Source organism: Desmodus rotundus, chromosome 7 (assembly GCF_022682495.2).
Source record: "Desmodus rotundus isolate HL8 chromosome 7, HLdesRot8A.1, whole genome shotgun sequence".
NCBI lineage: Eukaryota > Metazoa > Chordata > Mammalia > Chiroptera > Phyllostomidae > Desmodus > Desmodus rotundus.
Window position 1 is genome coordinate 129,276,039 of NC_071393.1, and position 26,602 is coordinate 129,302,640.

A 26,602-nucleotide genomic window follows, 5' to 3' on the forward strand; every position below is an offset into this window, starting at 1 on the left:
CGTTCCACCTTCAGATCATCCCTGCCCCCCAGACAGCGCAGGGGGCAGGGGCCAGCACCCAGGGCAGCCTGAGAAGGCGGGAGGGTGGTTACCTGACATGCCCGCGGAGAAGTTCTTGAGCGAGGGCCTCTGGACCACCGTGTACGACTCGCCGACCACAAACACTTTGTACAGGACAGCGTTGTGGTTGATGAAATTCTGGACCACGCAGGGCGGCTGGACGGCGCTCAGGCCCTCCCGGTTGAACACGATGGCCATCTGGGGAGAGAGGGCTCTGTCAGCACAGCACCCCGCAGCCTCACACACAGCGGTGCGTCCCCTGCCACGGCTACGGGCCGTCTCTGCCCTGCGGCAGGAGGACTTGGGATGGGGCGGGGCACTATGGAGATCCTGCACCATCAGGCTGGCCGTGTGGGGCTGAGCTGGCTGCCCTGCAGAACTCCGCTGTTCACACTGTAGTCCAGGGAACGGGACCCCGGGTCATGTGCCACTCTACCCTTGCGACATCCTTCAAGGACCCTCCGTGAAGGCCCAGGGGCAGGGGCAGAAAACAGAAGCCTGTGGGACAGGGGCTGGGAGGCCTGGGGTCAGAGCCTGCAGGATGGTGAGGGCTGCCTCTCACTGAGCGCCCATGGCACGCCCCGTCCTCCCCACTGCGTGAGTCACCCGGTGTCGTCCCCACAACGCGCCTCCGAGGCGGGCAGTGTTATCGTGCCCGGCAGTGACCATCTCCTCGACCTTCTGATATGAGCAGAGGCAGCAAGGGGGGCCAGGTGTGGGTCACACCACAGCTCCCACACTCACTGCAGGGCTCAGGCAGGGGCCTGCCCTATTCAGCCCCACTTCCGTCACTTGTCCGATAGCACCAGCCACCATGGGATGGGCTCGGGGTGGGGCACGCTCTGGGCTTTGACTCGGTGGAGTCAAAAACAAGTTTAAAATCAAGTGGGGGGGCACTCCACTGTGGAGCAAACCTGTGTGCTCGCCTTGGCTTGAAAACAAAGCACAGAACTGAAAAGCTCTGTGAACACACAGGTCACACATACAGAGGTGTCCTCCAGAGGCTGAGCAGCACGCAGCTGGGGAGTCCTCCTTGCTGAGCTCAGCATCCCCCGCACCCCTACTTGGGTGAGGAGCCTGCCCCCCCCCCCCCGTCCCCAGGCTCAGGCGTGAGAGCACGCCACAAGAGGGGGCACCCCTCATGCTAAGAACCGTCCAGGAGGCGGGTGGCCCACAGCACACTCAAGGCCCTGGGAGTCTCCACACTCTAGGCTGTCCACCTTGGGGAGGGCCCCCCCCAAAACAGCACACCGTGGTTGCAGTGGAGTGAGGGGGGCGCGTGTACAGGTTGGCGCCAGACTGAGACACGGAGAGGCGAAATAGCCTCCCCTGAGGGCACTGGCCCCGTGCCTGAGGGTCCGACCCAGCAGCACGGCCCCTCTGGCAATGACCAGCAGGTGCAGCGAGCACTTCCTGGGCCAGGCCAGGCCCCGCCCCACAGTCACCCACAGAGCCACTCCCCAGTGCTTCACAACTACCATCAGAACTGCGCTTGCAAGCGTGGGCCAGACGCTCAGAGAGCCGGCCGAGCACAGGGCCGGGCCTGGCCTAGGTCTGTCTGTGTGAGTGGCAGCGTGCCTGCCTCCCTGCAGGCTGAGCTGTGCTGATTGGGCCAGTCCAATCACACCGGGACTGTGGGAGCCCTTCCATCTGACACCCCCGACAAACAGAGTAGCTGCTTGGGTGAACAGGGCCAGGCGAAGGGCTGGCAGGCAGGGGCTGGTGCCTCCGAGGGCAGCATGGGCTCCAGGGACACAGTCTAGCTGCTCTGAGCCTTCCTGTTCCCTCCTGGGGCCTGGCACGGAGCCCAGGCAGGCCCAGACAGGGAAGGCTCCGCGAGGGCTCCAGATCTCCGGAGACAGCTGACCTTTGCAGCAGGCCACGGCTCCCTGCCGCCACGTTCCTTCTCATGAGCAGAGGTGCCCGTGGCCTCGCAGCCCCCATCACAGCACATACTGCAGCATGCGGCCCAGGTCTGCTTATAGACCTTTCCCCACAAATGCATGCCAGGGGCAAAGGGCACTGCTGCCAGGGGCACCCGTGGTCAGTGGTGAGGTCTCGGGAGCATCTTTCCTCCTCCAGGAGCAGGACGGGGAGTGGGACGCAGCCCCCAGCAGGGCCCGGAGAGGCTGTGTAAGGTCCTCGGATCCCCCACTCACCTCATGCGAGTTGGTGCCGTGGGCCACTCTGGTCTTGCAAACTGGGGTGGGTGGGGGAGAGAGAAGCAGAGAGGAATCAGCGAGGTCACTCATCCACAAAGCCCGACCTGGCGGGTATAGCGGAAAACTCAGACCTCGTGGGGCCCCTCGGGGAAAAGCAGGTGGGGCGGGGAGACATGCCAGCTGGACAGCAGCCGGCACCTGCACTCAGGGTGAGCTGGGCCAAAGAGCACCTTCTATCCACACTACCCGAGGACCCATTTCCACAGTGTGTGTGTGGGGGGGGGGGCGGGGGGCGACGGGGGAACACCCAAGGCCAGGCCCTCCCTGGCAGAGAAGTCCTTTATCCTCCCTCCAAAAGTTTAAAGCTGGGGGCCACAGACAGCCCCACCAGGCCCACGGCTCCCCACCACCCGCCCAGCAGGGCCCCAGTGGCACACACTGAATGGAAAGGCCAGGCCGTTCTTCTCCAGGAGCTGCATGGTGTCGTCCCCGCACACGCTCGTGAGCTCCATGAAGGGCGGTGAGCAGATCCTGTCATCTGCGGACAGAGGAGACGCCGAGTCAGCACGCCTGCCCACCAGCCACCCAGAGCCTGCGTCCTGGGACAGACCCACCCCTCGGGGGCCCCCCTCAATGCCCCTGGCTCTCCCGATCTGATTCCCCAAACTCCATAGTCATATGTGAAAACACACACACACACACATACATACATACACACACCAGCATATTTTAAAATTACACTGTCTGCCCTGGCTGGTGTGGCTCAGTGGATTGAGTGCTGGCCTATGAACCAAAGGTCACCGGTTTGATTCCCAGTCAGGACACATGCCTGGGTTGTGGGCCAGTTGGGGGCACATGAGAGGCAACAACACACTGATGTTTCTCTCCCTCTCTTTCTCCTTCCCCTCTCTCTAAAAATAAATAATAAAATCCTTTAAAAAATTATACCGCTTAATATCATTTCTATAATTATAAAACCAACATATAATTGTACAACCAGAGATCAAAGAAAAGTAAAAACCACACACATTCCCACCACCTCCTTTGCCTTCACTGAGGTGCATGCACGTTAATACACAGAGCTTTACAACTGAATACTGTTGCATAAGCCGAATTTTCACTCAATAAACTAAGAACATTTTTCTGGCTCGTTAAAGACTTTCCCCCGCCACACGATGTATCGGCTTAACAACAATCACAGGACCAAGCCTGCACACTAAGCCCTCGGCGCCGTCCAGCACAGTGCTGAGGCTTTGCTCGCATCCCATCTGAAGTCTGCAAAACAACCCCCAGGAAGAAACCAAGGCCCTGAGATTACAGGGCGTGCCGGTGGGGGCTGCACAGCCATGCCTTCCCTTGGCAAGGCCAGCAGGGCTCCTGACCCATCTGATCGGCCAACGCCGGCTCTGTCTCCCTCCCTAACTCCTTCCAGCACGCCCACCACCCTTCTCCAGCCCCCACCCAGTGCTACCCCCTTCTGTGCCTTCCTCCTCACCTGGGGCTGCTGGGCTCTCCTGAGCCGGATGCCCACCCAGTGGATTCTAGACAGATGGTTTTTGGAAAAGCTCTGGGAGCTGAGCCTGCCCTGTCCACCAGACACCTCCGGCCGGTGCCAGGCCCTGAGTGAGGGCAAATTCGTGGCATAACAAGTGCATTCCGACTCTGCCTGCTGAGTGTTAGATTACATTACTGGTTTGTTATTACTGCTTCTTGTCTAGTACCCTTCCCTCATCAGACCATCAGCTCCTCAGGAGGTGGGACCACCCTGTACTTCTGGGCACAGGGTCCAAGAAAGCTGAGCATTAGTGGGGTAGAGACACCTCCCTCCCACCGCAACAAACTTGGAAACTGAACCAAAGTAAACAAGCAAAACGGCTGGTCTCCCACAGCTTTCAGCCACTTGGTTGGCTAGGAGGTCAGTGCATTAGCCCAAGCTGAGGTCCAGCCTCCCATACCTCATAAAGACAGAGGCCAAGAATCACACCGAGTACATTAAAGGTGTTTTAATGTCTCCCCTTGTCCCCTCACCCCCAAAAGTCCAAACTCCAAATAGGCAAGAGTGTGCACCAGTTTCGGGGTTGCAGAGCTTCTGAGGGACCCTGGGAGGGTGGCTTGGAGCCAGAGCTGGCCAAGCCCTGGCAGACAGTGCTGCAGGCCCTCCTCAGAGAGCACTCACCGCGCTGTGACAGGGTGCCCATGCCGAAACAGAGGCCCAAGAGGCAGTCTTTGCCCAAGGTTACCTGAAGGTCAGAGCTAGAGCCAGGATGAAGGGCCAGGCCCCTGTGGCAGGCCAGGAAAAGGGAAGTCAGGGAAGTCAGGGTGGGGGTACGCCCTGGTTCTCAGCTGGAGGCCATTATCTAAACCAGCCCATTTCTGCACCCCCAGCCTGGATTCAAGCCGAGCTGCGGACTCTGGGGAGGGACTGGCAGACCTTCCATGACTGCGGAGGAAGGGAGCAGGCGTGCGAAGGCTCAGTGCTGCAGACACACGCCCATCGGTCCAGCCCCAATGGACAGACGTGACTCAGGCCTGAACAGGCGAAGGTGCTGCAGGGCAGGCTCAGGACAGGCGCTCACCTGGCCGGGCAGCGCCCCACCCCGGCACGTCCTCTCCCGGAGGAAATGTAGAGACTGCCGCGGGCCAACAGGCTGCCTCCTGTAGGAGTTCCCAGACTCCCTGCCACCAGACTTTCTGGAGCAGGAGACTCAGCCTGGCTTTTAGGTTTGCCTTGCAATGACCTCCTCAGCTTCTCCCACCCCAGCCCATCAAAACTTTCACACAATGTCACTGCTAGCAGTCCACACCTCAATGAGCCACACTTGCCGTACGCCAGATGCTGTTCCGCACAGTCTACGAAGCGCCGAGTGTACTCTCACAAGAACCCCAGGAGGAAGCAGTCGCCCCATTTCACAGAGGAGGACAAAGGGGCACAGAGAGAAGACGTCCCTTACACAGTGTGCGGTGCAGCTGCACGGCTCACACCTGGGCAGTTGGCTCCCGAGTCCATGCCATTGACCACGGCCTCCCTAGCAGAAAAAGTACCCTCTGCACATGGACAGAAGGGAAGAAACGCCCACGACCCTATCGACAGATGCAGAGAAAGCATTGGACAAAGTCTAACAGCCCCTCACGATACAAACATTCAACCAACTATGAATTGAAGGGAATGTCCTCGATCGGATCAAAGGGCATGGACAAAACCCCACAGAAATGTCCTTCTTGTGGTGAAACACTGGACTCTCTGCCCAACATCGGGAGCAAGATAAGGACGTCTACTCCCAGCGTACTCAGCACTGCACTGGAGGCGTCAGCCAGGGCAATGAGGCAAGAAAAGGAAATGAGAAGCACGCAGGCTGGAAAGGAATCTACCTCTGTTATCTACCTCTGTTTGCAGATAACATGATCTTGCATAAATAAAATCCCAAGGAATCCACACACAAAACCCCCAAACTGATTAGAATTAATGAATGAGTTCAGCTAGGCTGCAGGGTACAAGATCAATATTCAAAGAAGCCACTGTATTTCTATACCTGAGGGACGAACAATCCAAATGTGAAATTAAGAAAATAATTACACTTCAGTTGCATCAAAAGACACTGAGAAACAAATTTAACAAAGATTTAAACATTGAAACCAACAAACTGTTGAAAGAAATTAAAGAAGATCTCAACAAAATGAAAAAACAAGCTATATGCATGGATAGAAAATTTAAATGATTAAGCTGACAAAACGCCCACAATACCATCCGCATCAAAATCCCAGCTTTCTTTGTGTAGGAATTGACACGGTGATCCTAGAATTCATATGAAAATGCAGTGGACCCAGGCAGCCAAAACAACCTTGAAAAGGAAGAGCGAAGTTGGAGGACTCCCACGTGCCGATTCCAAAACTTACTACAGAGCCACGGCAGTCCACAGGGCACGGGAGCGGTGTGAGGACAGACAGACAGGTCAACGGGACCGGCTCGCGAGTCCAGAACTAGACCACCCAGCTGCCGTCAACGGCTCTTCACAGGGCACCAGACAAGGGCACAAATACTCAACAAATGGTGCTGGGACGAGTGGATGCCCACATGTAAAATAAATAAACAAATAATAAACAGGAGTGGGACTCCGCCTCACACCGGGCACACAGACCGATCCACGTGCACCAGGCTCTGAGTAGTCGATCTTCGACCGACACTCCCCGAGAAAACACTGGTCTAAATCTTCACGGCCGTGGGACAGGTGATGGTTTTTTAGACACTAAGAGCACAAGCAGCCAAAGTAAAAATAGATTTGACACTCTCAAAATTAAAAACTTTCGTGCTTCAAAGGGCACTATTGAGAAAGTGAAAAGAGAACCCACAGAAAGAGGAAAACATTTGCAAATCACTTATCTGATTAGTGTCCAAAATATATAAAGGCCTATAAATAAACCAGTAATGAAAAGACAACCCAAATTGAAAATGGGCAAAGGATTTAAACAGTTCTCAAAATCAGACCTCTGAAAGGCCCCAAAAAACACACGAGAAGATGCTCAGAACCACTCGCCATCCGGGAGACGCACATTAAAACCACAGCAAGATGCTCCTTTATGCCCCCCCCCCCCACCTGCCCCCCAGGACGGCTTTAGTCAGAAAGACAGGTGACAGAAAAGCAGCGCTGACACTGCCGGTGGGGAGGGAAAGCGGTGCAGCAGCTGCTTGGGGCCAGTCTGGCAGCTCCTCAGTTAAACACGGTTACAACATGACCCACCCTTTCCACTTCTAGACACGTAACCAAGAGAACAGGAACACGCGTCCACACGCAAACCCATCCGGGAGTGTTCGTGTAACCACGATTCGCAGCAGCCAACCAGCAGCAGCAGCCCGAATGCCCACCAGCTAGTGAGTGGGGGCACACAATGCGGGGTGCGCACGCAGGGGTGTTATTCGGACCCAAAAGGAAGGAAACACTAATACATGCGACGGAACGGATGAACCCGGAAAACATCATGCTACGTGAAGGAAGCCAGTTGCAAAAGCCACACACTGTGTGACTTCCATGACCTGAAACATCCAGAACAGGCAAACCCATAGGGACGGAATGGTGATTGGTGGCGGCCAGGGACCGGGCATGGGGGGAGTGGGGAGGAGTGACTGCTGATGGGTGCGTTGCTTCTGGAGCGAAGGAAATGTTCACAGTGAGATAGTGCTGATGGCTGCACTCTGCGAATATGTTCAAAACCGATGAATCGTACATATACTTTTAAAAGGTGGATTTTATGGTAAGTGAATTATATCAATTTAAAAAAGGAAGGAAAAAGAAAAACACTCCATGGGACACCAGGCTAAGCAAATGCTTCACACGAAGTGTCTCCTTAAATCCACCAGCAAACGCACAGAATCCCGCACCCACCATCCCACCAGATCCAGGGTGAAGTCAGAGAAGGACAGAGGGGTTCTGATCTATGAGGTGGCAGCCTGGGCGGTGCAGGATCCAGCAGAGGCGGCAAAGGGCCAAGTGCACCAAGGAAGAGGGCACACACACTGGTCACGGTCTTCTTCTGTCATCCTAAACAGGGGGCTTGCTGACCACCCCCGAGGGGTGGTGCCACTGGCTGCGGACCCCACTGCTGCTCCAGGGCTGGGCTGAGACTGAAACCACCACCCACTCATACTGCGGGGAAGGACCCACAGTCCAAGCTCAGTCGCCCCGCCTTGGGTGAAGGCAGTCTCGAGCCCATGGGCAAGGACCTGTGACCCTCACTCGGCCTGCCCCTCTCCAGCAAACCGTGACGGGCTCTCTGCTTGAGCTGCCTTGTGGTGACTTGCTGCCAGAACCATCTGACATGCCGGTGAGACCACCATCCACTAGAAACGACATCTGCTCTGACTGTGGTTTCAGAAACCACCCGACAAAGAAGTGTGTCGGGATTCAGTGGGACCGAGCAGCTGGAGACATGGTTGCGGTCACGGTCATGACTGAGCACAGGTGTCCCCGCCCACGTGGCGCTCGCCTTCCAAGTGCAGGGGCCAGGTGACAAACCAGACTGATTGACTGACAGGTAAGATGGACAGCCAGGCAGGGTCGGCAGCGAACACGAAGTAGTGCCAGGGGCAGTGGGGGGCGCATGGGCCAGCCCCCCACTGAGCAAGGACATGGTAGCACGAGGGAATGGGCCATGTGTCTGGGTGAGGGAACCAGGCCCCGCAGAGCCTTGGTGGCAGCAGACACGCCAGCCCATCCTGTGTGACAAACTGTGGCAGCAGAGGTTCCTCCAGCGCCACCATGGGAAACTCGCCATGTCACCAGCAGCTCCTTGGCCCCAGAGACAGAACAAAGGCTCCTTCCACAGGCAGCGCTGGGAGCCCGGGAGGCTATTTCTGGCTCCCTGAGAAAGGCTGCCATTGCTTGTTTATTTACCATCTTTATTTCTGGATGGGAGTTGGAGAGAGGCTTTTTTTGGTGAGATGGTGGGTCGTGTTCTGGTAAGAGCTGAAACCACAGCCCCTGGGAAACTGAACCGCCCCCGACTCCTTCTCTGTCTCTGTTGACAAGAGTGTGACGCAGGAGGCCCTTGGAGATGGGCAAGTGCCACCCATGTCCAGGAGTCTGGGGAGAGTAGTTCAAGGCCACATGCGAGCTACTGGCAGGAGCCAGGTGAGAGCTCAGGTGTCCTGAGTCACACAGCACCGCCCCCCACACTCTGCCAGGTGGCCACACTCTCACCCGACTGGTGGCAGCTGCTACAGAGATAGCAAGAAGACAAACGACCGATGACAAATGGGGTACCAGAGGACAGCAGGGGTGGCCGAGCGGGCAGGCGGCACCATGAGGGTGCAGCTCTGAAGCCTGACTGCGAGCTTCGGGCTCACTGCTCACTGGCGGTAAGCTTTGGAAATGACCGAACTCTGCGGGGCCTTGCTCTCCCGTCTATAAACTGGGAGGCTGCTGGGAGGCCTGGTACCCAACAGGCACCCAGCAGTGGTAGCTGCTATTTCCGGTACCACGCAGGGCAAGGCCACCTGGGGTCAGCCACAGGAGAGCAGGTAGGTCCTGAGTCGGGGCCATTGTCCGCGTCCAGCTGCCGGCCTCCCCCTCACCGGCAGGGCAGGCCCTCTGCGTGTGGCTGTGAGGGAAGCCCCGGTGGGAACTGATGGTGTGGGGCCCGGGGACAGCTATGGCAGGGCTCTGCCTCGGGTCCCTTCTCCTGGACAGGCTGAGCTTCTTCACCCAGACAGCACCTGATGCAAACCAGACCGGGGCAGGATGGTCCCCGAGGGCTGGAATCCTCTGAAGCTTCTGTGACGGGCAGGGTCGCAGAGGCGAGGATGACAGCCATGAGTTAGGGCTGTGCTGAGGAGCGAGGAGCCGGACGGCGGCCCAGGGCGAGGGCCCAGGTGGCCAGGGGCTGGCCATGTGGTCCTGGCAGCCGGGTGACATCAGCTCATCTGCAAGGTGCCTTGGGGAGGACTGAAAACGTTGTGGGCTGTCTACCTCGCTAGAACGTCCCTTCCACGAGGGCATGGCCTTGTGGTTTTGGTCACTACTATAGGCCCAGTGCCTAGAACACTGCCTGGCCCGTGGCAGGTGGCGACCTGTTGAGCAAAGGGGTGGACAGCGCCCTAACACCCTAGGCCGGCTCCTCTGGCACGTGGGCCCCGTCAGAACAGATGCAGGACCGGCGGTCGGCCTGCCGCGCGGCCCTCACAGCACCGGCTGTCCGCTCTCCCACTCCCCCGAGGCCTGCCCCGGCCAGGGTTTGTTCCATTTCAAACTGGCGCAGTAGCCACAGCCACAGCCACCACCCACCTGGCCTGTCACGGCTCCAGACCCTCCCCGGCACAAGCAGCTTGCTCATCTTCCCTGCTGCCACTGCCACTGCCACTGAACTTTGCTTTTTAACTGCTTTGACTGAAGGCTGCCACCATTTTCCCACTTTTGCATGTCCCGGTCACCCAACTGGTGACATTTCCCCCGGAGTCCGACATTTATGTCTGTGCCCATCTCCTGCCCCCGCAGACAGGACTGTGGTGACCACCTCTCGTTCAGAGGTCTGGTGCTTGTGCCAAATCACTCCCACAGACCAGGCTCCCGGAAGCAGGTTTCCGAGTCCATGGGAACTGACATTTCTATGGTTCTTGCCGCGCCGTGATGTGTCCCAAAGGGACCCCAGGACTTTGCCAGGCACCAGCCATGGCGGGTGCTCACCCACCCCCTGCAGCCCTGGGGCAGTATCATGAGGGAGGATGACAGCCGACATGGCAAATGATCCTGCCCAGAACGTAAGGTCATTCTGCCACTAGTGGGCCTCCTGACTGAGTGAGCCGAGGCACATAGCCCCCGGCCCCCTATGACATAGTGAGCTAAAGGCCTGGACATGGGCCCGAGATGGGCATGCACTTCCTTGCCTTGTCTACTATGTTCACAGCCAACCCCCCACCATGCCAGTGAGTGAACCAAACACTGGGGCTCCCACCTCTCCTGCCCCCAGGCACCCAGATGCTGCCTCTCAGAGCTGGGTTGGGTCCTGCTTTCCTGGGCTCCTCCCGGTTCCCAAGGTCCCGTGTTGTATGGCAGGAAACAGCCTTATGCAGGAGGGGCGAGGAGACCCATTGTGTCACTGAATGGGGGGCGGGGGAAGAATAGGATTCAGGGAAAAACAAACGCCCTGACTCGCAAGCCCTGAGCCTCTACACAAGCTGGTCCTCCGGCCCAGCAAGCCCTTTCTTCCAGCCCGTCTTGGCCTGGGAAACCCCTGCTTCCTCCACGCCTTGGGTAGGGCTGCTCCCTCCTCTACGCACCCCCTTCCTGCACGTCTGGGAGGCCGCTTCTGCTGGGCGTGCTCTGGGCCCTACGCGCTGACCAACGATGGGCCCCTCTGCACACACTGGGCCCCCTGGAAGGTCTGCGGGGGCCTTGGGCTACCTCGTATCAGCTGCGTGCCCCTGGCCAAGTAACTTCTGCCTCCACGTCCTTGCTGGAGAGTGAGGACAACAGTAGCTGCTTCACAGGGTCGTCCCCTCTCCCACATTTGACATAGTTCCTAAACACAGCTCCACCCCAGGGTCTGGGCAGCTGCCGGGGGCCCCAGCCTCCCCAGCACCACTCAGCGCCCTGGCCAGCCCTCCTGGGATGCGGACAGGACAAGTGCGTGGCCAGGCACCAGGTGGGGCTTCCTCCCAGCGGCCTTACTCCATGTTCCTGGAGTTCAAGCAAACAAGCCCCTTTGGAACCCGTCATCTCCCCACAAACCACCAGATGCCTGGCGGCCTGCCCGCCTTGCCCACCAGCTAACCCCAACCACACGCAGCTGCAGGACCTACATCACCTGTACAGTGAGGCCGCTCAGCTCAAGACCCGCCCACTAACTTGGGCAAAAGCTTTTCCAGGCCTCTGCGGCCTGACCTGATTGCCTTCCTGTTACGGGCTGCGCTATGTCCCCACAAATTCATGTGCTGAAGCCCCAAACCCCAGTCCCCCACAGTGTGACTGTGTTTGGAGACAGGGCCTTTTAAAGTGGTGATTAGGTCAAGGTGCTTTAGAGTGGACCCTAAAGACCGGGACCCCGTCCGACCAGGGTCCTCCTAAGAAGAGAGTAGGACATCGATACATACAGAGGGGCAACCAGGAGAAGACACAGGGAGGGGACAGCCACTTACCAGTCAAGGAGAGAGGCCTTAGAAGAAACAAGCCCAACCTTGACCTTGGACTTCCAGCCTCCACAAGTGCAAGAACATGGGCATCTGTTGTTTAAGCTGCCGGTCTGTGATGCTCTGTCATGGAGGCCTGAGCAGACTAAACACTTCCCGGCTCCTCTCGGAATGCAGAGCCCAAAGTCGTTCCCAGCCTCACCTGGGCTCCACGTGGAGGGGTCTCCTCTCCAACCACCACACACACCTCTGGGACTCCCCTCCCCCATGGCGACAACCTACTCGTCCCTGCATCCTCAAGTTCCGGGGAGTCCCTGAGGACAGCTGTCTTACAACACTGCCCCTCTGAAGGCGCCTGGCCGGGCCTCTGCTCCCAACAGCCCCGTCTGTTCTAGTACCACCTTCCTCACATGCTGCTACCTTATCTGGTGGCTCAGCTCTTGCATCCTATTAAATTTCCACCTTTGGGTCCCGAGTCAGTAAGCAGACAGTACATTCCTTGGGGTCAGGACCGGCCTTCCCCCTGGCCCCGCATGGCTCAGAGGAGGTGGGCATCAGTGAGAACCATCACGTGTGAGATGAAACAATCAACCAGCTCAGGGAAAGGGGGCCTGCAACTTCCCAGCTGGCCACTGTGTGGCGCTGATGGCCAGGCACAGCCCTGTAACTGTGGCCATGAACTTGAAGGGACAAAGCTGGGAGAGCCTGGCCCACCAATCAGCAGGCTCCAGTGTTCATGACTCAGCGTCTGATTGTCCAAAGTCACCTTCCCTCTGCTGTTACACTGTTAGTGGGCAGGAGCCCTGTGCTCTTGAATCCTAGACAGGAAAAGACATCCTGTGTGTTCTGGATGAACCAGGTTTCAGCAGCTTTGAAAACAACCCCAATGGCTTTCTGGCTCATGATATGGCAGCCACCTAGTCATTCGGAATTACAGATTATGGGTGAGAATATAGGCACCAGCCTGGGCCAGGAGGATGAGGCCAGGAAGGACCTGGGTGACAGGCCCATGGAGAAGAGGAAATGGAGTTGGTCTCCAACCTACAGCCGGGCCTGAGACTGCAGGGGGCAGCCCCTGTCCTCCCCGAGACTCCCTGTACCCACTGCCCAGTTCACATCCCAGCTGCTGACCTGGCCAGGAAGGGGCCCCGCATCCCATCCTAGTGTACCACATGCCCGCCCCACACGATGCTCCACCCTCACCTCTCTCTCCAGGCGGAGGGGGGGCTCCCCTGGGAGACCCTCACTGCCCAGGTCTCCACCCACCCTTCCTCAGTCTCCTTCAGATATGTGAGAATTCCTGATCTTAGTTACTAATTCCCCCAGTCACACTTAAAATTGTCCCTTGCTCTGTCCCCACATGTCCTCTAATACCTCCTTCCAGTCATTCTGCATTCCCTTCACAATAGGTGACGCATGTCTCCCTGTAGCCCGAGGGCCCCTGGAGGCTGGGTGGGTAGATATGGGGGAGGAGGGTAGTCCAGCTTCAAAAGGTGAAAACAATTGAATGACAGGCTGTACAGTACCCACACAGCCCAGGTGAGATTAGAATGAAACAGCAAGTTTAGTTTAAGACATGAAACTTCTCGGCCAGCTCTAGCTCTCGCAGCCAGCATGCCCTGGGGATGTGGGGCCTGGGGAGCCTGACTCACGGAAATCACTAACTAGGAAATCTGCCAGGGCTCTGCATCTGTCCCAGGAAAAGCAGACCCTCCCCCTGACCCCACCCCAGATCCTTGTAGGCCACTCCAGACTGCCTGGGTATGTATGTGACCTTGAGAAAGTCACTTCACCTCGCCGTGCCTTAGTTCGCTGATCTGCAAGACAGGAGAAGAGCAGGCCTCCCAGCCCTGAGGGTCCAATGAGTTAATACAGGAACCAACCTGGAGCAGGTACCAGGCGGCCGATCCCACTGTCCCCTCCATATCATTATTTGAAGCCCCACCGTTTCAGTAAGTCCAGGGTCATCTCCAAGAGCCCCGCTGCTCTGCGTGGAGACGGGAGGGATGAAGAGTGCTTTTTCCTCCCCAGAGACAATGCTCTCGGCACCTAGCAAAGAGGAGGGAGATGGAGCCTGCCCACCCAGCCGTGCGCCAGGACAGAACTCCGACTCAGGGTCCAGCAGCAAACACCCAAGCCACCCCAGAGGGTCATCACTCACTTGGTGGTGGAGTGCGTGACTTTGAGAAGCACCCCGGGCTTAAAATATGAAGTTGAGTCTGGGCTCTGGGGCCCCACCAGGGCCAGAGACACAGAGCCCCAGTTTGTGCTGGGCCTAGGCTGAGCCCTCAGAGGCAGCAGGGTGGGAACTCCCTCTTCTCCAAAAGCGTGAGGGGAGGAGTGAGGGAGGGGGGCTTGGACTGGGTCCCGGACTCCCCAGCATGGCATCAGGACCAGTGAGAGGGCCTGACCCCAGCCCTGTGTCCAGCACCAGCTGGGCTCTCCCCAGAAGGGACCATTCTCTGTTCCTGCTGCTAACTCATTCTCTCTTACCTGCCTGGCTTTGGCCCCTGCTGTACCTGTCCTCAGGAACACCTCTGCTGCTGAAACGGAATCCTAGTTGCTAAAGCCCGGAGTCTGAGAGGCTTATTAGTGCTGGCTGACTTCAAGTCCCGCCACCCCGGCCTCTCTCAGCACCATGGAGACATCCGCTCACCCTGCCCTGCCCTGCCCTGCCACCCTGGCTCACAGGCACCCCGGCTGCGGCCTATACTGCATTTCCTTCTCCTTCCCTCCCCCTTTACCTGCCCCCAACAGTGCCACCCCTCCCATCTCTCTGGGCTCTGCCCCCTCCCACCACCACCCTCACCTCACCAGGCCCTCAGCATATCTCTCTCCCTGAGCCGGAGCTGGGCAGCAGCCTCCCCACCTCCACCCACAGGCTCAGCCCAAATCAGCACGTGGGGGCCTGGGACTCGAAGGGGCCATCCAGCAGCACAGACAGCCCGTGTGTCCCGAACACCTATCGCTTTCCAGAAGGGCAGCCCCCCTTCTCCAGTGTGCCCAGTTTCACACTCACCTCCAACATCACCTCCTCCCCAGCCCATTACCACAGATGGCCAGAGGTACCCACTCCTCTGGCCCCAAGCCCATCACCCCACCTGCCAAAGGTCAGCCCTCGTTGCCTCAGAGGCCTCCCCAGTGTGTCAGCTTATGTATCTGATTCTTGAAAACACCTTTTCATTTACACATTTATTGAACACCTGCTATGTCCCAGGCACTGCCCTGGGGATTCAAGGTCCCCAAAGACACACTTCCTGTCCTTAGGGCCCTTGGTTGGATGGGGAATAGAGGAGTGACCAGATGTGACCAAACAGTGGGATGGTACTGTGACCAAGGGCAGTGGGGCCTGTGGGAACCGAGAGCGGGGCACTGAGGCCCACACTGGAAAGGAAGTATGCAGTAAGGAGGCCTGCCTGGAGGAGGCATCCTGAGCCAACTCCCAGAGCTGGAGATAGTGAGGGTGGTCTAGGAAGAGGAAATCAGGGACAAAGATCAAAGGTCAAGAGGGGGCTTCCCTAGAGGTCTGGCACGGCAGCAGCAAGGGGAGTGAGGGCCAATATGGCAAGACACACATAGGGAGGGGTGGGCAGGGGCCCCATGTTCAAGATGCCCAGAACTGGTCACACAGTCGGAGACACTTCAGATCAATTAAAGTCAACACAGAAGTGTGTAAGGAAAAACTATCCCACGTGCTTAGTTGGATAGGCAGAATCCTAAAATGGCCCCAAGACTCTGCCCCTGCTGTGCCTGCCCTGTCCTAATCCTGGCTGACCTTCCTGGTCTGACACTGCCCCGGTCAGCCGGTGAGCAGCTTTCCTCCTGTCTGACTCAGCAAGTGACCTCCGTCATCTCGAGGGGACAGAGCGCTGTTGCACCCGGAGTCCCGGAGCAGAGGAGCTAGGCTCCGGCCCGGGCGGACGTTCGAAGCCCCGCTCCCCACTCATGGAGACGACTGCTGAGAACGAGGGTTAGCTCCGCGGCAGCTGTTCCCGGTGATTGACAGCCCCTTCCGGCCTGCAGGCACTGGCCACCCCCGCTCAGCTCCAACTCCCAAGCGCAGCAGCCTTTTTGGTTTTCAAGACATTTTAAAAATATTTGAAGGGCTCTCCCTGGCAGCACATGTTCTAAAAGCAGAGCAGAAAATGTGAGCTTGGCCCCCACACCAAGATGGAACTTCATCAACGAAACTGTTCGTGTTCTGAAACAGTGGGGCAATTTCCTTACTACAAAAAGGACCCTAACGAATCAGGAAGAGAAAGACCAACAGCCCAACAGAAAACTGAGCAAATGACATGCAAAGACCCTCACACTGAAATGTAAAAGGCCACTCAACACACGAAGAGATTTTTGCCAGTAAAGGAAGAAGAGCAAGTTGAGATAGGTGCCGTCTCCCTGGCAGGCAGGCACAGCGCGGAGAGTTTGTTCAGACCTGAACAACCACCGAGCACAGTCTGCCAACGTGGCAAATATTGATGATAATCTTTGACCGAGAAATTCCACTTGTAGGGATTAATTTTTCAGAAAGAGGCAAAGATCTATGCTTATGGCAGCCCAGTTTGTATTTTTTTAAAAACCCAAACCAAACTGGAACAACCCCACAAGCCCAACACAAGCGAGTGAATTACGAGGCTGTCATTTAGACGCTGAGCTGTGTCGCCATTGAAGGGGATGGGGCACCCCCAACCTCCGCCATCATTATGGGCTGACGTGGAGAGGAGCCCAGACATCTATCACATGAGAAAAAACAAGTTTTATGAGAACATATGTAACGTGACCCTGTTTCTATTTATTTCTAAAGCACAAGTCTATTTGTTTGTGTATGAGAAGGGTCTGGAAGGACGGATTCCGCACCGTGAGGAGCGGCCGCCTCTGGGAGGTGAGGCCGAGTTTGAGCCACGTTTGAGTCACTGGTGATCAGGGCGCTGTGGGCGCCAGAGGCGGGCAGCCTGTGGGAGGCCTGAAGCCCAGGGGCTCCTCAAGTGTGCTGAGTGGGGCCAGCCTCTCCCGGGAGCCCTGCGATGCTCCACTGCGGCCAGCACTCTGCCAGCCCCGGGGGTGGGGGTGGTTTACCGTGGAGCACAGCACGATCCTACTCTGCCGACCTTCCACCTGCCCCTAACGTGGGGTCTGGGTGGCTGGAAGTGGCCGACGTGAAAATGAGGATCGTGTTTCTCCCACACATCCCCAAGTCTGGGAGAGAAACCAGGAGCCAAGCACCCACCCAAAGGCACCCCCCACCCCCCGGTCAGCTCATTGGCCCTGCACCACCTCCAGGGCCACCTGCTCCAGGAGCCTGACCTGACCTGGCCTGGAGCCTTGTCCTCACCCCCACCAGGCCCCCTGATGGGGCTCAGCCCCCTCAGCCTCGCCTCATGGGCCGGGCAGGCAGGCATCACAGGGGCCAGCTCCCCCGAAACCCACTCGGGGGTGTGGAAGAACTTTCCTAGCAGGCTGATCCACAACTCCAGCCTCCTGCACAAAACTAAGACTAGATGCCAGCCCTGACTGAGGAGTGGCAGTCCTCAGGGATGGACAACCCACCTTCTCTGTCCTCCTCAACTCCACCCACCAGCTCCTGCCACAGGCCTCCCACCTGACACCAGGCTCCTGGCAGGACCACGGAGAGGGAGCCGACAGCCCCTCACTGTGGGCCGCACGAGCTGCAGGGAATAGCACTGGGCCTTCCGCACACCTTCCCCCCGGAGGCAGTGACCACCTCATCTCACAGCGAGCAAACAACTTGGGGGGGGGGGGGGCAGTAATGGCCCAGGCCCCAAGGGGGGCTGGGATTCAAGCCCAGGCCTGTAGGCACCAAAGCCCTGTTCTCTCCCCGCATACATGTCACTGTCCTCAAAAAGAACAGGCAGGATTTCTGCTTCCTCCATAACCATGTGGGGCCGACTCAGTGACCGTTTGAGGCAGAGCTGCTAAGTATCCAGTGGACACCAGGGACCTCCTCTGGTCAGTGCCACTGTCTGGACACCAGAGGGCGCCAGGGAGCAGTGCCAGCTGCCACTGTGGAAGGTACCGGGAGGCTCTGGGGTTACTGGCCCCAGGCAGAAGGGCCTGCAACTGCACCCACTGTATCCCTCAAGGCCTCAGGTCCCCCACACCCTGCCAAGCTCATGGAGGAGGCAGTACCCATGAGGGCTGGGGGCCGCATTCAGGAACCGCTAAGCGCACAGCCAGCAGTGTGGGCGCTTAGCCAGTGGTGTGGCTTCGAATCCCAGCTCGGTACCCCCAGTAGCTCTGTGGCCACAGCCAACCTAAGCTCAATGCACCTGAGTGTCCTCTCAGCCATGGGTGATAGCAGAACCTTTCCCACAGGGTCACCGTGAGAATTAAGTCAGCTGATAACGCAGAAAGTGGTTTTAACAGTGCCCGCCTGCACATGCTGACAAAGCAGGCTCAGAGAGGAACAGTGACCGGCCCAGGCCACACAACGCAGAGCACACGGGTGGATCTGCGCCCAGGCCTTGACTCCGAGCTCCCCTCCCTGCCCTCGCCTCTCCCACCCAGAGCCTCCTGTAGCTCACCAAGGGTGGGCAGGAGCACCAACCCCCACCTCTGAGTGAAGAGGTCCCCAACTCACCACACCCTGCACCCCAGCAGTCCTCCCCACTCCCACGGCAGATGCTCTGTGGGGAATTATTTCTCCCAGGATAAAAGGAATGCTGTTTTCTCTTCACTTGGTGCCTAGATTACTCCACTGCAGTCCAGCCTCCAAAATGAGCCCTGATTAAATTCCCATAAAACCACAGGCAGCTCCGCTTAGTCTATGGTGTGCACAGCCCTCCCCAGAGAGGCCCAGCATCCGATGCCCATCTGTCACCTCCAGCGTTCATATGTGGGCGGCTCCGGGAAAAGGGGGCCGGGAAAGCCACCCCATCACCCACAGCTGTCATCAGCTCAAAAGGGCCTCTTGAGCCCTCCGCCCTGTGGTCTAAGACACTTCCCCAGCTGCTGCCCCCAGGGCCCAGGGGACAAATATGTCATCCAATCACAGTCCAGGTGCTTTCTCACAAGTGGGTTCAGCAGCTGGCTATAGCCAGGCCGGGAATTGCTTGGCTTGGGGTGGCAGAGCCACGCTTTGGTCTTGGGGCTTCCATCTCAAAGACCCAGGCCTGTGTAGCAAAGTGGGGGCCACTCAGGGAAAAAACCTGCCAAGGTGTGCACCCGGCAATCCTGCCTCGATGGTGCGGCTCCTCCCCTCCGCCCCCATGCCCGCCCCTGGCAGTGTTTGACTTCCGGGCGGCTCCTGCCCTTGGTCGACAGGGAGCCAGGTTCTGTGCCACCTGTGCCGCTGGCTGGAGGGTATGGGTGGGGTCTATCAGGGAAACCCAGCCCAGCACTCCGTGGGGAGTCCCTCTGCAAGCGTGTGGCCTCCTGCTGTTTTGAGCTGCTTTGTGGAAGGACTTAGTGCTGAGGTCAGAGGCAGGGGCCACACCCCCTGACCAGCAGGAGGGGAAAAGGTCATTCTGAGTCATGCACCCGTGGATTCCTTAGGAGGTGGCATGCACACTGCTCATTGACCCCAACACTCCTTCTCCCCCTTCCTCCATGGTGACAAAGCTCCTAAATTTTAGCTGGGTACAGAGCTGCCCAGAGTAAAGACCACATTCCCCCACTGCCTTGCAGCTCAGTATGTGGACCAAGGTTCTGGCCAGCGATGTGTGGGGCAGAGCATTGCGCAGCTTCCAGACTTTCCCTAAGGATAACCTGGGCTGCTCCCCTTTGCTCCCTTTTTCCTAGGCCCCCTTCCCACACTTACGTCTGGCACTGCCTTGGACCAGGAGGGCCACCCCGCCACACAGTGACCGGAAGAAGCCTCATCCCTGCTGCCCCACACGGTACCAGGTGACCATCCTCTAGGCCGGTCTGTGAGAGAGAAAGGAAGCTCCATCTCACTGCAGCCACCTGAGCAGTAACCGGGCGGGTGGGCCAAGACCGACAGACAGGCCTGACGTAGAGAAAGGACCTGCTTCCCCCGCGCCCAGACTCGGAACCAGGAAATGTGCAAGGAGATGGCACCGACCACCCTGAGGCCGCCTGGGGCCTCTGACAGGCGGGGCTGGGAGCTCCAGGCAGCAGGCTCACCTGCCTCCGAGCTGATACTCTGCATGGAGAAAGCTGGCCACTGAGTGTGGACCCCGTCCAAGTGCTCTGCTGTTCTTCCTGGAAGGGCCTCCCCACAGGCTGCAGCCCACTGCCCACCCCACTCAGGGCAGCCTCCCACCTGCCCCGTCTGCTCCACAGCCACCCAAGCTCCTGAGGACAGGGCGAGCTGCTTCAGCACAGGGGCTGGAGGTCTCTGCGAGGCCCCTGCTCCCAACACCAAAGTGGGCCACTTGGAGCACTGCGACTGTCTGGGGGGGCGGGGGAGGCTGTGGCTGTTCACAGCACCCCTAACGGGTGCGCCCCTCCAGGAACAGCGGGAGCGGGGTGGAGGGGGACCAGGGACACGCTCCCCACAGAAGGTTCTCATCTGCACAGAGGAGGAGCTGGCCTCTCTGGGGTGGGGGCGGGCAGTCCTCCCCATGAACAGCCCCAGGAAAAGGCTCTAGGAAGTCCCAGCCTCTGACCGCCCTCCTGGAAGAATACCAGCCCCGCGTGGTGTGCACGATAAGGAAAATCCAGGGTGCAGCGGGCACAGCCCACCCACCCACACAATTCCTGCTGGCCTCAGCCCAAGCCCGTCTTTAGGGTTCCGTCCACAAGCTCCTGCTGGGCCGGGGGTGGAGTCCCCCCGCGGGCAGCTCCGGAGCCAAGGGCATCTAACTCTGAGGTTTCTTGGACCCAGCAGAGTGGGGCCTGATTCTCAGCCCACTGGGAGCCAGCCGGTCACCAGTCGCTCAGGCCTGTGGCCGGGTGTGTGGCACCCTCACAACAGGAAGCAGGTCATGGGCCTTCAACCTGTCTCCTGGCCCCATCTGTGCTGTATTTAAGACGTCTTCTCATCTGCTCGCTCACCAGCTCAAACGCCTTCAACACCTGCCAGCAAGTGAAGTCCCCCACAGCCGCATGAGGTGTTCCGAGCCCCCCACTCTGACCCAATGTTCTGCAAGTCCCTCACCAGCACCCCACACTTCAGCTCTCCCCCTGCTTTGCTCGCACCCCTGCCCTGTTGGAGAGGCCCAGGCCGTCACTCCCCCAGCACGGCACACCAGCTTCAGCCCTGCGTCCCGTGCCCGCTGCAGTCCAAGTGCAGCCCACCGCTGCCCCACTCCCCCAACGGCACACGCTTGTACTCTAAGCCCGGGCTCACCCTTGATCCCCAGCTCTGACTGCCTGCCCATAACATCAAGATGGACTCCAAGACCCAATCCAGAAGCCTCACCCCTTCCATCGTGAGGGAGCAGCAACAGCAGCTGCCATTCCTGGGAGACCCCAGCAGGCTGGGACCGTCTGGGGGCCTGTCAGACACGAACCCAGTTATCCAGACCCCCGAGGCCATGGAAAAACCGCTTACTGCCTACGTCTTACGGAAAACCGGCCGGGACCTGGCCAAGAACACACAGCAGCAAAGGCCCAGCCTTGGGCCCAGCCTTGGTCTGTCCCCGGCAGAAGCCTGTGCTCCTGGCTCTGGGAAAGCCTGCTCCAGGGTGCCGCCCTCGCCCCATCACACCATCGCCCTGGTCACAGGCGTGTCGAGAACATAGGACATGGGCCATGGCCATGACCTGCACCTCCTCCCTCGTCAGGACTCATCCTTTAATATGATCTCCCGTCCCTCCACACAGAGTCGGGGTCCAACACACACATCCCAGGAAGAGACAGGTTTCCGTTCCAGAACCAACATCCAACCAGAACATCACTCTAGAGCTTCCTTGCCACCTGGGGACCCTAGTTGGACCCAGGAAAGGACCACAAAGGGGAGGGGAGTTCACCTCGTCACTGACCACTCCAGACCCAAGGAGGAAAGGATGCTGGTGTGCTGGAGAAGCCTGCCCCCACCCCCTGGTAGTCAGGTCTGTGCTCTGCCCTACCTGACAAATGCCAGGCACCCAGGGAAACAAGTCTCGAGACCCCTTGCAGGACAGCCAGGTCAGGCACCCAGGTCTTCCACAGGGCATGCTCCTTAAAGAAACGAGAACTCGCCAACTCTCTTAGCCTGGGCCCGTGGCTGCACCTATGCCAGGTGCTTGCTAGACCCAGGGCGGCTTAGCCCTGGGTGTGAAAGTCAAGCTCAGGGGTTAGGAGTCGGGAGCCTGGGCTGGAGACCTGGCTGAGCGCTGGCTGACACTCACAGGCTGTGTGACGTCAGTGTGTCTGCTAACCTCGCCGAGCCCCCAGTGTCCATCTACAAAGTTAGGGAAGGGACTGTGTCCCCTTTATGAGCACAGGAAGACAGAACAGGAGGATGAGGCCCCACCCAATACCAGGCACCTGGCGCACACCCAGCAAATGCCGCTCTCATTATTCCCATGACGGTCCTGTAAGCCAAGCTGCCCACTGGTCCCCACCATCACAGGAAACGATACCGGGGCCGAGTCGCCGTCCGGGCCGGGGTTCCAGGCAGCATGCATGGCCACACTCATGGTGTGGGTGGCGGAGCAGGGGTTGCCACTCCTGCCCCTAAGATGAAGCTCCACGAGGTCCCAGGGTGTGGGCAAAGCCTCTCCCCTTAACATTAAACAAGGGCTCTCGGCAGGGGGTGCTTGACCAGGCAAAGGCAACCAGGGTTCCTGTTAACATGAATCTTTGCAAAAAGCATAAATGAACACCTTGGAAAGGCAGCTGAGCTGCCCTGACTGGGAGGTGGGGAGGGTGAGCCCCCAGGGACAGAGGCTGCAGCAGGCAGTAGCTCCCGCAGCAAAGAGGGGGGCTACTGCCACAAGAACATGGTGTACCCCATGAGCTCCAGCCACCACGCTACATCTCGCCATGCGTTTGAGTAAAGGCCCTTTAATTTCTGTTTGTCTCCTTCGCCCGGTTACACAACTGCGCCCTCCCGTCCACCCCTGAGCTCCTCTGCACACACTCCTGCTCTCTAACCACCATGTCACGGGACACTTCAGTGCCACTCCGTGGCCCCACGACAACAGAACCAAACTGTCCTGAAGTGGTGGGGCCACTCTCCCAAAGAGCACTCTGGGGCCTTTAGTTCCCAGCTCTGCTGGTCACAGAGGGAGAAGGAAGGGCCCTCCCCAGAATGTGTGGCCACTGGAATTCAACTGCTTCCTGTCCCGAAGTGCTTAAAAAGACCAGAGCCCCCTCCTCCTGCCCCAGGCAATGAACCTCCCAGTGACCCCCGAGGTGGGCCACCTGCCACGGGCACAGAGCCACCTGTGTCCATACCTTTCATGTAGGCCTCGATCTTCCGGATGAGCTCATAGGACTTGGAGCGGTCGAGCAGGGTCCTGATGGCAGGAAGGGGGTCCAGGACAATGGTCTCAGGGTGGGCGTCGATGTACTCCTGGAAGGAAAACACGCCCCTTCCGGTTAGAGAGAGGAGGCTGATGCTGGAAGGCGGGTGACAAGCAGGACTCAATCCCACACACCCCCACCACACCTAACCGTCTTCTCCCTAGCCTTCCCTCCTGCCCCACCCCCACCCCCACCCCATCCCTCACTTCTGTTCCCAGCCTCCATCCACTCAGCCCCTCAGATCATATGACTTCGGTTAGACCAATCAGGGCATCCTGCCACCCAGGCCACTGGCTCAGGAGAGGACCTGTGACCCAAGTTGGTCCAATCAGAGGCAGGTTTAGAGCTCTTGCTGAGACTTCTGGGAAAAGAGCTCTGTCCTCACTGAGAAGAGGATGCGCAGCAGCAGGCGGCCGGGAGCAGTTACCCTGGGGTCTGAAGGAGAGGCCTGATGGAGCCCAAAGTGAGGAAACAGAGCCAAGAGAGGCAGAGCGACAAGGTTCTGGTCGGCTCGTGTGACTCCTGGGTAAAGCCTCACCTGAAACCAGCCCTGCTCTCCGTGTGACTGCACCCTGCCTGGGCCAGCAGGACTGAAATGCCAGGATTTGTGAGGTCTGTGGGAAGGCCCAGCAACAAGACCCCTGCCCCAGGCCACTGCCTGGCCCTCGCATGCCCATGCCAATAAGTGCTTCTCTATTACCTACTCGCTCCATGGTAGACTTGTGGAAATAAAGGCAGGAGGACCCGGCACAAAACTGGTCTTTAATGAAGTTGCAATCTTGCTGGGGAAAGAACACTAATGCACAAGAGGAACCAGAAACTATTACCTGTAACAGAATTCAACAAAAGAAAGAGCAAACTGTTTCCAGGAAAAGAACCTGGGGAGTCCTGGCCCCACCACCGGTCACCTCTGATGCAGGAGCCCTAGGGAGCATGGGGTGGGGGACAGGACTGGAGCAGGCCTGTCAGACAGACGCAGTGAATGCGACCATCTCTCTGCTCTAAAGCTGTACGATTCTAAGGGGAAAGATGCAGAATGCTGGAAAACCAGAGAGGGGCTCAGAGAGAAAACTGGGTGCGAGGCGGGCCGTCCAGCAGCTGCTGTTCCTGTGGGTTGAAGCATGTCCGCACTCCCAACCCCCGACAGATCTGTTCTGTCCTAAACCCAGTCCCTGTGAACATGACCTTATTTGGAAACAGCGTCTTCAGATGTGCAATCAGGTTAAGATGAGTCCCTACTGGATGAGGACGGGTTCTAGTCCATTGACTGGTGGCTTTGAGACGAGGGAAATCTGGACGCTGAGACATGCAGCGAGTCAGCCACGGAAGCCATGCAGCTAGCTGCACGGCGGGGACAGGCAAGGACTGCTGGCCACGGCCAGACGCCGGAAGAGAGGCACAGCCGGTGTCTGAGGGCCTCCGGAGGGCACCCACCCTGCAAACAGCTTGATTTTAGATTTCTAGCCCCCTTAACTGTGCGAGGAGACATTCCTACCACTCAAAGACCCTTTCAGTCCGCGGTACTCTGTAAGGGCCACCCCAAGGAATGCACGCACGGGCTTAGTCCACCCGCCCCCCGCCCAGTCTACAAGGGCAGCAAAGGCGAGGAAGCAAAGCCACACTGCTTCTTTTCCAGTAACCTTATCAGCAAAAATAAAGCTCCATGTACAATTACTCTTCTTTTCAGAGAACCTGTTTTGGTTCCTAGTAATCATTTTTAAGAGCTCTCAGACATAAAGCCAGAGATTCCTATCTCTTCCTCTGAAATCTGCTCCCCAGTGCATCATACCAGAGGATCTGGTTATGGGCTCATTTGTGTCTTTTTCTCTGAATGTTTCTAAAAAGTCTCCATCCCTAAAGGGTAGCCAGTGAGCACGCATGGGGAGGCCTGCGTCCCATCCCCACCCCAGAGCTCCATGGGGCCGCACGCTCCCGCCCCTCAAGAGGTCCTCTCCCTGAACGCTTTCTGGAGGTCTGAATGCAGGGCACACGCCACCTTCATGGCTTCCTCCACCTCCTCCCCGAGGGACGTGACTGTCGGCCAGTCAGCTCAGCAGCTGGCCCGCTGCCCTGGTCTGACGAACAAGCCAGCAGCCAATGCAGGCGAGCCCACGTCTGCCACCCATAGGGGCCACGAGGACAAGCTGTGTGTGAGGTGTCCTTAAGGAAGGTTTATCTCTGGGGTCAAGGGGCCGTGACTGAGCCCTGTCGGCAGCGACCCTGGGCACCATCCCTGCACCAGATCCCGTTCCTCTGAAGCAGGCCTATGCTGCCACAAGAGCACGTCCTTCAGGAGCCACCAAGATTCACACGTACACGTGAGATCACATTAACGTCCTCACGTTGAAAGGCCATCCACTCGACAAACTTCACATCAGCACCAGCGCCAGGGCGTCTCGTGCAGTGCGGCAGACACGTGGCTGGGCAAAGCCTCCGAGGCCTCGCTCTGCTGAGCCATAATCCTGGCCAACGGTCTCATGTTCTGGGTTATGAACTAACAGAGCGAAATGCCCCCCTCCCTGACACACTGGAAGCAGCTGGCGTAGAGGGACGAGGAAGGGACCAGACCTCGAGAAGACCACCTCCTCCCACTGCCCTCACCTCCTGGTGGCGCCCCGGGCAAGCCACGTGGCGTAGCTGGGTCTCGGGTCCTCACCCCTGACTTGAGTCTGAGCTGGAGAAGAGCAAGGACCGTGTTTGTGGAGGCAGACTTCACACACGGGGGCTGCTCTGGAACCGGACAGACAGCCACTTGCTAGAGGCGCCCCGGCCAAGGGCGGGGACACACACGCATCCTCACTGCCCTCCTTCGAACAGGAGGCAGCATCGGACGCTCACTTCGATGGGCTGGCCAGTTCTCCCCCAGCCCTCCTACTGCCTCCCCCTCAAAAACCGCCCCACTGCCGAGAGGGTATCTGTGCAGTTGCTGGTCTGGTTCCGCTTTCCTGCATCAGGACAGCGACCTTCAAAGAGGGAACTCAGAGTCATTAAGACAGGAATTTAAGCCAAACTCAAGAGGGGAAGAAGCTAGAAGAAAAGGGAAAATCTCTGACAAGCAGGCGCCAACAAGCTTTTGACCCCGGATGAAAGCATCGACATTACTAGAGGAATTATTCCTAAACTTGATCCCTTCTGGGACGAGGACAGAGAGGACAAAGAGAGTTTTTCCAATCAACCCACAATCCACAAGTGGATTTTCTTCCCAGCTTTTCAGCTTATCTATTGTACCCCGGGCCTCATGCATTTTTCACAAGTCTCTCAGAATTACCAAACAAACCGAGGGGAGGGGGCGCCCTGCACCATCTCAGCACAGCTCTGGAAAAAGAGGCCCAAACGGCAGCCCGGAGGCAAGCAGACCAAAAGGAGTGTGGAAAGGCAGAAGTCCATAGCCTTG

At 58.2% G+C, this 26,602-nt stretch overlaps 1 protein-coding gene across 5 annotated transcripts in view; it reads right to left on the minus strand.

The window, feature by feature from the left end:
• Window positions 1-26,602, minus strand: part of ITPK1 (inositol-tetrakisphosphate 1-kinase) — a 133,872-nt gene that overhangs the window by 14,135 nt on the left and 93,135 nt on the right. For all 5 annotated transcript variants that reach the window (XM_053928080.2, XM_053928078.2, XM_053928081.2 and 2 more), the window contains 4 exons: window positions 23,140-23,257; window positions 2,662-2,760; window positions 2,220-2,260; window positions 93-258 (listed from right to left, as the gene is read on the minus strand). In XM_053928080.2, the coding sequence (XP_053784055.1) occupies window positions 93-258; window positions 2,220-2,260; window positions 2,662-2,760; window positions 23,140-23,257 (424 nt within the window). The remainder of the gene's footprint in view (window positions 1-92; window positions 259-2,219; window positions 2,261-2,661; window positions 2,761-23,139; window positions 23,258-26,602) is intronic.